General features: G+C 34.4%; 2 protein-coding genes across 2 annotated transcripts; one reads left to right on the top strand and one right to left on the bottom strand.

Moving 5' to 3' along the window:
• Positions 1-245: 245 nt before the first annotated feature.
• LOC120120955 (6-phosphogluconate dehydrogenase, decarboxylating 2-like) lies at positions 246-2,778 on the bottom strand. The gene is given in 5 exon segments (XM_039140442.1): positions 246-670; positions 673-915; positions 918-1,109; positions 1,112-1,810; positions 2,671-2,778. Coding segments are annotated over 4 exon segments (1,449 nt in total). The 5' UTR covers positions 1,803-1,810; positions 2,671-2,778; the 3' UTR covers positions 246-347.
• Positions 2,779-9,572: 6,794 nt separating this feature from the next.
• On the top strand, positions 9,573-11,845 carry LOC120120957 (DELLA protein GAI-like). The gene has a single exon (XM_039140443.1). It carries the CDS (start codon positions 9,832-9,834, stop codon positions 11,617-11,619), a length of 1,788 nt encoding a protein of 595 aa, XP_038996374.1. The 5' UTR covers positions 9,573-9,831; the 3' UTR covers positions 11,620-11,845.
• Positions 11,846-12,100: the final 255 nt, after the last annotated feature.

Consider the following 12,100-nt stretch of genomic DNA (forward strand, 5'->3'; position numbering starts at 1 on the left):
GTACATCAAATTTCAGAATTTGAGTTACATGTACATAGTTGTACATTGAACTCAAGTCTCCGAATTCATCACAAATTTTTATTTTTATTTTCTTTCTAAATAATTTTTAATCAAGCATGTTGGTTGCATCATGAACTTTTCAAATCAAACCATAAAATAATTCAGAACACAAACTTTAATAAGTAGAGTTTAGAAATGGAAAACATAGGTTCACAATGATCAGATGGATTTGAGAAATGAAGGCGAAATCAAATCTTAGGGACAAAACCATGGCATGGCTCTGTCTGTCTCCATAAAGTCCAGAGCTGGTGTTATTACACTCATTCTGAGTGTACCATGTAGTAGACTTAATTCTTAAGCTGTTTCGCTATCTTGAACCATTCAGTGTGGAAAGATCCCTCCATATCAACCCTTTCATAAGTATGTGCACCAAAATAATCTCGCTGAGCTTGAACCAAATTAGCCGGCACACGCTCCCTCCTGTATGTGTCGAAATAAGACAGACTGGATGACATGCCAGGAGTGCTAATACCCGAATTGATGGCGAGACAAACAACTCTTCTCCAAGCAGATTGCCTGTCGATGATTTCCTTTGCAAACTCTGGATCGACCAGAAGGTTTGCGAGATCTGCATTTCTATCATAAGCCTTCTTAATTCTGTCGAGGAAATAGCTCTAATGATGCAACCACCCTTCCATATCCTAGCCAGTTCCCCCAACTTCAAGTCCCAACCCTTCTCGATGCTTTTTGCACGAATGAGATTCATGCCTTGAGCGTAACTGCAAATTTTGGATGCATAAAGAGCTTGCCTTACATCATCGATTAATTTCAATTTGTCCACAGTTTGGTCAGTCAAGACATCACTGAAACCTCCTGATTTGAAGACTTTAGCAGCTTCAACTCTTTCGTCTTTCATCCACTGAGGAACCTTGAATCCAAAGATGCTGCAATGGTAGGAGCCGCTACAGACAAATCAGCTGCTTGCTGTACAGTCCATTTACCGGTACCCTTCATGCCAGTTTTGTCCAAAACCTTATCAACTAAATAACCATCTCCCTTGTCATCCTTAATTCCGAATATATCAGCTGTGATTTCAATCAAGAAGCTCAAAGCTCCCCCTTGTTCCATTCTGAGAAAACACTTTGAAGTTCTTCATTCGATAATTTTCCAACAGACTTTAGCACATCATAAGCCTCTGCAATCAGCTGCATATCACCATATTCGATTCCATTATGAACCATCTTGACAAAATTACCAGATCCGCCTTTGCCAATGTAAGTCACACAGGGGCCACTATCTGGGACTTGAGCTGCAACCTTAAGAAGAATGTCTTCAATGTTTTTGTAAGCTTCAAATGACCCTCCAGGCATTAAAGAGGGACCGTGTCGGGCACCTTCTTCACCACCTGAAACTCCCATCCCAAGGTATAACAAACCCAGTTGAGACATCTCTTTCTCTCGTCTTTCCGTGTTTTCATACCACTCATTGCCACCATCAATAATACAATCACCTTTCTCCATGTATGCGGACAGAGTCTTAATGGTTTGGTCAACGGGAACACCTGCCTTGACAAGCATGATTATCACTCGAGGTTTCTGAATTGACTGAACAAAAGATTCAGGATCATGGAAACCAAATACAGGCAAATCGCCCTCCTGTTTAGCTCTTTCAACAGTCTCATTGACTTTGGAGGTCGTTCTGTTGTAAACAGAAATAGGGAAGCCTTTCTCAGCAATGTTAAGCGCAAGATTTTGGCCCATAACAGCCAAACCAGCAAGTCCTATTCTTGTAGGTGGAGCCATATTTCTCCCTGCTTCATTGTGATATCACTAGTGAGATCCCAAAACAAGATTTAACATGAACTAAAGAAGGAGAAAACAATTTTCTTTTCACATAAAACCACCAAAATGACAAGGGACGATGTCCTTGAAAACTAGAAAATAACCGCATATGAACAAAATCTTTGGAGCCTTCAAGATAAGATTAACCAATAAAAGGTGAGCCTCGCATTGTAAGAGTTCCATTTATACTTTTAGGCCAACGGACGAACTATATATATCACAGAACCATCCCAACAATGGTAACAGGCACCTTCTATGAACTCTTATATGCATAATTAACAATTCGGTTCACATTTTAAGTTATCTTACATAGCAATTGACAAAGAAACTCAATTGAAGGGCAAAACATGATTGTGTTCTACAAATCAATGATTAAACCCTCCTTGGATAATCAAAGGTTTTTCTTAAACAATCTAGAACACCTGTAGAAACACTATATTATTTGTGTTCAGAAGCTATCAGATAAAAAGAATTGAATAAAATAAATAAATACTTCATCGAAAGTAAGACCACGTTCCTCAAATTCACCAAATAACCCATAATCAGGCAAAAGAACATAAACAGAAACTTGTCAGATAATACAGGAACCAAACCCAATTCTAAATTCGTTCATGCAAAACCAAACCACAAGCTAAAAAAAATTAAATTAACAATAGAAGAAAAAAAAAGTCGACCATGCAAGACGATATAAACTCAGATCAGCAATTCTGAAGTAAAAAGGCAGAAAGCCAATTACTTTGCTTAATTAAAAAAAACAACGCTAAAACCCGATAAAGAACACAAAATTTCGAACTATATTGAAATTTAACATAAGAAAAAGAACACAAACCTCAAAAGTCCCTTCTTTTTCACGGTTTTTGATTGGAAAAAAGAAACCCAGTAAACGGAATCAAAGATAAGAACTTTTGAGGAAATGAAGCAATGAGTAATAACGCAATTGGTCATACATATATAGCGGAAACAAGACCATCCAGATCCAAGAGGGTCAAGTTTGGCCACTTATCACGATGTTGTGGCAGGTGGAAGAGGATGCACCGAGACAGATTCTACATTTTTGCCTTGTCATATTTATTTATTGGGTAAACTATAAAATTCATCACTCAATTTTACTCACTCCTGTTTTAATCACTAAACTTTGAAGGTTCTTGATTTAATCTGTAACGTTTAGGTATTGGATTTTTTATCACTCCACCATTATCTCAATTGTTGTGCGATGAAATGAACTATTTATTATTTTTTTCATCCACATAAATGCCACCTAATAATTTATGTCACAAAAAATAAAGGTGAATCTTATCTCTCACACCTTATGAAAAGCGTTTTTGACAAGATATATTTTTGTATTACATGACAATTTAATCGATGGTTAGAGTTTGACTCGAATTCAAAATGACACCAATTAATTAATATATAAACTTGAAAAAGTAAGAAAATTAGTTTGATTAAAAGTAGAGAATTTTATTAAAGTATATTTATGCTTTATTTATTTTTCTTTGTAATAAAATATATATCACTATAAATAGATACTAAGGCTAAGAGTTAGGTATCAAGTTTTTCTTTCTCCAAAATCCTTTTGTAACACCTTAATCCGATACGACTCGAGGTCGATCGATTAGAATGTCACACGGGACTATCGAAGTGACTAACCCAAAAATTTTCTTTAAAACTTTTGTAAAACACCATACCAAGACCATTAATTTAAACATAAAATCAAATACAAATAGTTTAGTTCATATCGGGGAGCTCCAAAAAATAAATACATCAAAATAATACAGTCGAGTATTTAAAAACAAAGTTACGCTTCAAGTATAAGAAGGTCTATGAATAATAAATGTCTTTTAAAGAAAAGACTCAGGACGTACTCTACTGCTCCTCGAACTGTCTGGAAATATCAACCGCACGATAAGCTCTTCGGATGCTCCTCGTAAAGACATGCGTGTGGAAACAAATTTCAAATGCTGAGCTCACTAGCCTAGTGTCACACTAACAACTAAATCATACTAAAAGTGTTAATTAAATGATCGTACTAACGAGTGCAAAATAAAGAAGTGAGCATACTTGTATATTGCACAATACACTAAGGTAGACATCATCTTATAGCCAAAGTTGTGATTAAAATATCAAAGACATGTACTGAGCTTGATCATATACATGTTAGTTTCTAAAACTATTTTTAAATGTCGTATTGACATAGGTTTGATCAAGTCCGTGACTTGTTTTTGACCACTTAAAATCGACATTGTTTAGATATGTTTTTTCAAATATTTAAATCTAATCTTTTAACATGCAACATGCATTCATTGAATGATTAATGGTAAGACTTATACATGTGTATTGTTATTCGATTTGTGATTGTATAAATAGTCTCTGATATGTATTGTGCATATTTATTCTTTTTTAATAAAATTCGTACAATTTTTTGTTTTTACATTTTGACCTCATTTTCTTATTTCTTCCATTTTAATATGAACAATATAAATATTGTCACGTCAACAAAAAAATCTCTCTTTAAAAGCGCGAACAATGTGAAACATCTTTACTAAAATGGTGTCATTTTATAATTAACTAATTGTTTAAGTACTAAACGGTTTGACTTCTTCAATGCTTCTTTTCTTTGAGTACGTTATGCCATCGTCTTCTATTATTTTAGTAGTATTTTCTGGGACCGATGTTGAATTTTGTCTTGGGTTGTTTTGGTCTTCAACGATTTCTTGAACGTTTAGCAATGCCTCATGGAGTATTAAGTTGAGATTCTCACTAGTCCCAAATTCTTCTCTTCCTTTATCGGATTCTTTCCTTCGACATGCATAGCCGTCATGCCCATTAGTTTAAAGATTTGCCCCATCGATTCATCTTGAAACCTTTTCAACTGATCGCTCATTTATCCTATAAAAATACAAACATAAACATATTCTGAAAAACAAAAATAACTTTAGAAATTGTATTTTAAAAACTATAGTTACGTTTAATTTATTTTTAAAATCAATAGACTATTAAATTATTTAAAATACAAAAGAAATCTTTACAAATTAGAAAAGTATGAAAAATGAAAATCTCAAATACTTTTTCAAAGTTTTCTTAGAATGTTAAGGTGTGTGCTTTTTTTACCATTTGATGAATGGTTATATCTTCTCTTAATCTTTTGCGTAAACCACATCATCATTATCACCCCTTCGTTTATTGAAGTCTTTGGAGAGAACTCCTCTACCATTTTCGGATATCTTCAAAATTCTATATTCTTCGAAGCAATCACAACCTCTTGACATGATCATTTAGCACACATTATCTGTTAGAAACCAAATATATTATTTGTCAGTCATATCTATTTGTTTTGTCATCCTATGGATAACCATTATGATCATAGGTCATATATCATCTAAGGATGGGCATCGGTTGAAATTTTGGTCTACCCAACTCGACTTGAAAATTTTAAATCCTCTACTTGATTCGAACCTAACCCAAAATTATACATCTTCTACCCAACTCGATTTTTTGAGATAAAATCTGAACTTGACTCGACCCGAAATAATATATTTATTAAAAAAAATATTTTATTCAATAAAAATAGGAATTTAATTGAAAGAAAATAATATATTGAGGGATATTATTATAATTATTCCTAAATATACAAGGTAAAATTATAATTTCTTTTTGGGTCGGATATTTTTCACCCTAAACCATAATCTGATCCGACCCGAACTCAAATTTTTTTTAAAATTCAAACCCAATTTGATTGGGTCGAGTCAGAACTCGTCGAGTTCGGGTCTCATGCTCATACCTCTTATTTAACTAATTTGAATCATTAATTACAACTTTTTATCCAAATTAAAAGGATAAACCACTTGAAATCGTCACAGTCTCATTTTATCGTCAATAAAAGTGAAAACAATTTAATTAAATTATACAAAATAGTAAAAGTGAAAAAATTAGTGTAGTGCAATGGAGAAAACAAACATTAAGGATAAGAAAAACAAATGAACCGAGTTATTAAGAAAATAATAACTCGATCAAAAGTGAAATTTTCATTATAATACGATGAACAAAACATACATTAAGAATGAAGGAAAACCCATAAATAAATGGCACTCAAACGCCGTTAAAATAACGATGATGTGTTGAAGTGGGTCCCTATGAGTGGATGGTCCTAAAACCGATGTTGACATCCTTCTCCATTGATCTGATCTTTCTCCGTTTAGATGGGACCCACAAGAATCGACACCTTCCTTTTAGGGTGGTTTAATCACGCGCTAAACCAATTGACTTTCAAGAAAACTGATGCCTAGTTTATTGGGGCGTGTAATACACTCGTGGTTTGTGTTTCTGGAGCAAAAGTTGACTACTTTTCCTTCATGTGAGCTTGTGGTGAGTTAAAATTAGCTGCTCACTCCAGCGAAGCGAGCGTGCAATACACTGTCCCGTCGTCGTTAAAAATTAAAATAGCCGAAGCTTGGCCATCAGCATTTTCTCTATCAACTTGCTGTGTTATTTTAATGAAAATAGTGGTTATACACTAATTTATGTGATTATCAACGTGTATTTCATTGTTAATATGAAAATTATTTTTAGAATGGTAGTCTATGTTTTCTTACTAATTTATAATATTTTTTACAAAATATATTTTATATATTTTAAAATTATTATTTGATATGACACATAAATTAAAATAATATCATGTTAACAACGTTATATATATTATTTTATTGGGAGATTCTAACGAAAGACAATTTAATCTAAGGCTGAGAAAAGGCACAATAAAAATATTATAAAAATTATAACATTTTCGGTTGGGCACAACATAAAAAGTTAATTTTTTCTTAAAATTTTTCGGTTGAAAACATTTTTTATAATACTTATGGTTGACATTAAATACGAAAAAATTAACATTTTATGTTACGTCCAATCGAAAATGTTATGATTTTTATAATATTTTAGATCACACTTTATTACTGTTCCTTAACCTTAAATTAGGTTTACGTAAGACAAAATTATCCAATATATCATAATAATATGCTAGCGTCACAAAATTTAATGATTTATTAAGTATTTTGTTAAATCACAACAATTTGATTAAAAAAATAAGAATTTAAGGTCAAATTTAATGAACAAAGAATCATGATCGGATTAATATGATTATAAATATTAAGAATTAAATTTATTATTATTTTAATATTTTTTCAATAAATTATTTTAAACTACATATTTTAAGGTCAAAATCATGCATATGTACAATTTTCGGTTCATTAATAAAATAATAATTGATGCCATATAAATCTCAATAACTTTTCATATACGTATACAATTTATTTAATATTTTAGAGTTTTGGTCTTATTTTAAAATTTAATTATTATACTCTTTTGATAACTTTATTTTTAATTATTTCAAAGAAAATAACTTTTTTTTGGAGGGGGGGGGGGAGAGCGTGTATAAGACGGCAAAGCTAGGGTGAGTTGGGGAATAAACGAGTGGAACCCCCATACTCAGGAAGAAAACCCCTAATATATGTAAGTGGTAACTCCCTACTTTTATCGATTTCAAATGTGGAGAAACGCAATACTAAACTAAAATGGACCACTTAATCAATCAGTGCCAATTTGTTAAATTTTAGGGTCGAGTACATAAATGGTCCCTAAACTTTAAGATATTATTTTATTAAGTACTTTAATTATTAAAAGTTACATAATAGTCCTCTGACTATATAGTGTTACTTTTTTTAGTTCCACGACTATTAAAAGTTAGGCCTGTAAATGAACTGAACGTTCAGCGAACCGTTCGTGAACCGTGCGGCGGGAAGTTCGTTTATGTGCGTTTATTTATTAAATGAACGAACATGAACAATATTTTTTGTTCGTTTAATTAAATGAACGAACATGAACATAGGTCTCGTTCGTTCATTTACGTTCGTGAACATTCGATTATGTTCGTTCGGTTATGTTTGTTTATGTTCGTTCGATTATGTTCGTTTATGTTCATTCATTTATGTTTAACTCAATCTTCTTAAATCAATTTTGGTGACCAATTTGTAAGTATCTTAAAAATATTAATTAATCTGATATTCTGATGACCAACTCCATAATTAACCCAATTTTATTTGGAGATTAAATCCAATATGTTAACATGTGAGGCACATCGCACCTATATTCATTTCCCCTTTTTTCCCCAAACCCTAGTGTTCACTAGAGAGTCGAGACGATCGCTGAAAGCTTCAAAAACAAGTTATATTATAGTGCAATATGAAGATTTACAGGTCTGTTTTCATCTCTTTCTCTGTTTTATTTGGCTTAATAGTTGATATGTAAAGTTATTGTAGGTATCTTCACATCTAAAACTCAAGAAAACATCATACTTCTTTCTATAAATAGATGGGAAGATAAAGGTAACAATCGGAAGTATATGAGCATCAATAAAGAGAAAAATATATAGAATTTGCCAGAAAACAAAACAAATGTTTCTATGCAATTTCTGAAAAGAGTGTAATAGCGAAAAATGATTGTTCATATGTAATCATGGACCACTAAGATAAATGTTATAGTGTTAATTAAAGTTGTGTGAATAATTTAATATATTTAAAAGATCGATCAAAATATTTGATATCTTCAAACATTTCATCACTGCTAATAAACTCTTACGCTATTTATCACTGTAGATTTGGTTATTTGCATTGTCGACTATTTTTCATGAAAGAACAATGGAAGGTAGGGTCTCCAACGTTTATGTTCGTTTATGTTCGTGTTCATTTATGTTCGTGTTCGTTTATGTTCGTGTTCGTTTATGTTCGTTTATTTATTAAATGAACGAACATGAACATATTATATTCCTTAATAAACGAACATGAACAAAAAAAATTTTGTTCGTTTATGTTCGTGTTCGTTTATGTTCGTCTATTTATTAAATGAACGAACATGAACATACCTCCGTTCGTGTGCGTTCGGTTCGTTTACAGGCCTATTAAAAGTTACATAAATAATCACCTGACTATTCATTATGTTTCAAACTCATCAGTCATCATTAAAAAAATTAACGATATTTTTAACTGAATGTTAACCTTCTAACTATGATATGATAAAATTTGATCTCAAAATTTCAAACGACTATCATATATCAGTCATCATGTTAACTTCCAGCTTATACAACCGCGAATTTTTTAACGGAAAAGACGAGTTTGAAACATAATGAATAGTATGGTGACTATTTTGTAACTTTTAATAGTCAAGAGACTTAATAAAGCATCATTTTTCTTTCAGTTTATTATTTTTCTTAGTCAATTTAAATTTGAAAGAAAAATTAAATCACAATAATATAAATTTAAAAATATTTGTCTTTCAAATATTTGACATGTTAAATAAAAAAATTAATGGAATTGGTTTAAGTGGTAAACATCTTAATATTGTAGGTTCGAGTTCTTATATATGCTGAAAATTCTCATTAAGAGACTCACATATTAAAATCAGATATGCGATGCAGATTAATTCAGATTGATTAAGAAATCGGAGATAAAAAAGAACTTGATGAAAATAATTTACAATTATATAAGTAAATCTTTGATATTTTTGTCATAAATAATATAAATTAATCTAAAAAGAAAATTCTAAAATAATAATATTAAAAACATTTTTTTTTATAAATTATAATGAGTTTTTTACAAAATTATAAAACACGTCCCTTATATGTAATATTACGAATAAGTCATTCTTAACAAATAAAAAAGGAATTATAAAAAACAAAAAATAATCTCTCTCATTATTACGGCCTCCGTTGTTCCTTATCTCTTCTTCAATCCTAGCCCCCTCCTGTTTCCTCCATTAGACCTTCCACCAATATCCCCGCTTCCTTCTCTCTCCTTCTTCCATCTTTTTTATTTTAAAACTCGACTCTAGATTCCATCAAAATCCAAACCCCAATTCCGTAATCACTTTGCTTTCTTCCATGACCAATTTCTAACCTTGGTTTCGACACCTTTTTTCATTCGCCTTCACCACCAGCACACACAAAATGAAGAGAGATCACCGGGAAATCTCCGGAGCCACTGACTACAGCAGTGGGAGTGGCTCTAGGGTCGACAGTTCAAGCATTGGTAATTCCGTCAAAGGAAAATTATGGGAAGAAGATCAAGACGCCGGCGGCATGGACGAGCTGTTGGCCGTTTTGGGTTACAAAGTTCGGTCTTCCGACATGGCCGATGTGGCTCAGAAATTGGAAATATTGGAGATGGTTATGGGAACTGCACAAGAAGATGGGGTTTCTCATCTTTCTTCCGACGCCGTTCATTACAATCCTTCAGATCTTTCTGGTTGGGTTCAAAGCATGTTGACTGAGTTTAATGGTCCACCAACCCCGAATCTCGATTCCGTTCTGGCGAATTCCGATTCCAATTCTTCAAACCCACAACACCAGCAACCAAATCAATCTCGGGTTTTCATCGATGATTCCGAGTACGATCTCAGGGCAATCCCGGGGGTTGCTGCTTATCCACCTCCGATATCATACCCGGATCCGGAAAGTACCCGGAAACGGGTCAAAACTTCGATGAGTTCATCTGGATCCGATGGATATGGCTCAGGTTCATCTTTTTCGTCACCTCAGGAGAATGGAATTCCAGGTGCTGTAACTGAGTCATCAACTCGTCCCGTTTTGTTGGTTGACTCGCAGGAAACCGGGGTTCGACTCGTTCACACCTTGATGGCTTGTGCGGAAGCTGTCCAGCAAGATAATCTCAAGCTCGCCGATGCACTAGTGAAGCATATAGGCTTACTAGCGGCGTCTCAAACTGGTGCGATGAGAAAAGTTGCTACTTATTTTGCCGAAGCTTTAGCTCGCAGAATCTACAGGATTTTCCCGCAAGATTCTCTCGATCCATCGTACACCGATATTCTGCAGATGCATTTCTATGAAATTTGCCCATATTTGAAATTCGCTCATTTTACAGCCAATCAAGCTATCCTGGAAGCTTTCGCCACGGCTAACAGGGTTCACGTTATCGATTTCGGATTAAAACAGGGGATGCAATGGCCGGCTCTAATGCAAGCACTTGCATTAAGGCCTGGTGGGCCGCCGGCTTTTCGATTGACCGGAATCGGCCCGCCTGAGCCGGATAACACCGATGCTTTGCAGCAAGTAGGGTGGAAATTAGCTCAATTGGCGGAAACTATTGGTATCGAATTCGAGTTTAGGGGTTTTGGGGCCAATAGTTTGGCAGATCTCGAGCCCGAAATGCTCGATTTACGCCCTCCCGAGGTGGAGGTAGTGGCGGTTAATTCAGTTTTCGAGCTTCACCGCCTGCTAGCTCGGCCGGGTGGGATCGAGAAAGTTGTTTCTTCAATCAAAGCAATGAAGCCCAAAATTCTTACGGTTGTAGAACAAGAAGCTAATCTCAACGGTCCGGTTTTCTTAGACAGGTTTACGGAGGCTCTACATTATTACTCAAGTCTTTTTGACTCGTTGGAAGGCTCAGGGGTGGCGCCACCGAGTCAAGACCTGGCTATGTCCGAGTTGTATCTAGGAAGACAGATTTGCAACGTGGTAGCTTGCGAAGGGATGGGCCGAGTTGAACGATACGAGACGTTGAGTCAGTGGAGGACACGGATGGAAATGGTCGGGTTCAGCCCCGTGCACTTGGGTTGTAATGCTTATAAACAAGCTAGCATGTTGCTGGCCCTCTTGGCCGGCTGTGATGGGCATAGAGTGGAGGAGAACAAAGGATGTCTAATGCTTGGGTGGCATACAAAGCCTCTTATCGCCACCTCGGCTTGGCGACTCGCCACAACTGAGACAGGGAAATGACTCAGGAATTGTTGAAAGGGGAAATGGGGTGTGTGTATTAACCGAGTTGCAGAGAGTGTACGAGTGAATGGAAGATGAGGGTAAATTAAAAAAGAAGTCCAAGTGTGTAATTCTACTGCTACTACTACTACTTTTTGCCGTTGTTGAAAATAGGGTGTAATTTTTCTCTCCATCGTTCTGTAATTTTCAAGGTTGGATCTAAATATATATCCTTTGTTGTTTATTATTGGGTACAGCATGTCAATGCCCTGATTCTCAACACATTTTCTGAATTTGCTCTGCCCTGCCCTGCATATTTTGGATTCGTATGCCCCGAGGGAAATCAATACTTGGTTTTCTATGTAAAAACAACATAAATCAGTATTATATTTCTAGGTAAGATGTAATCTTTGGCAAATAGTTGGCTTTTAAGCTACCATGCGTGCTTTTATTTGTTGTTAGTCAAAGTGTATGATTCTCAATACATCTCCGAAGCCTACAG

This window comes from Hibiscus syriacus, unplaced genomic scaffold (genome assembly GCF_006381635.1).
Source record: "Hibiscus syriacus cultivar Baekdansim isolate YM2019G1 unplaced genomic scaffold, ASM638163v2 tig00110356_pilon, whole genome shotgun sequence".
NCBI classification, from domain to species: domain Eukaryota; kingdom Viridiplantae; phylum Streptophyta; class Magnoliopsida; order Malvales; family Malvaceae; genus Hibiscus; species Hibiscus syriacus.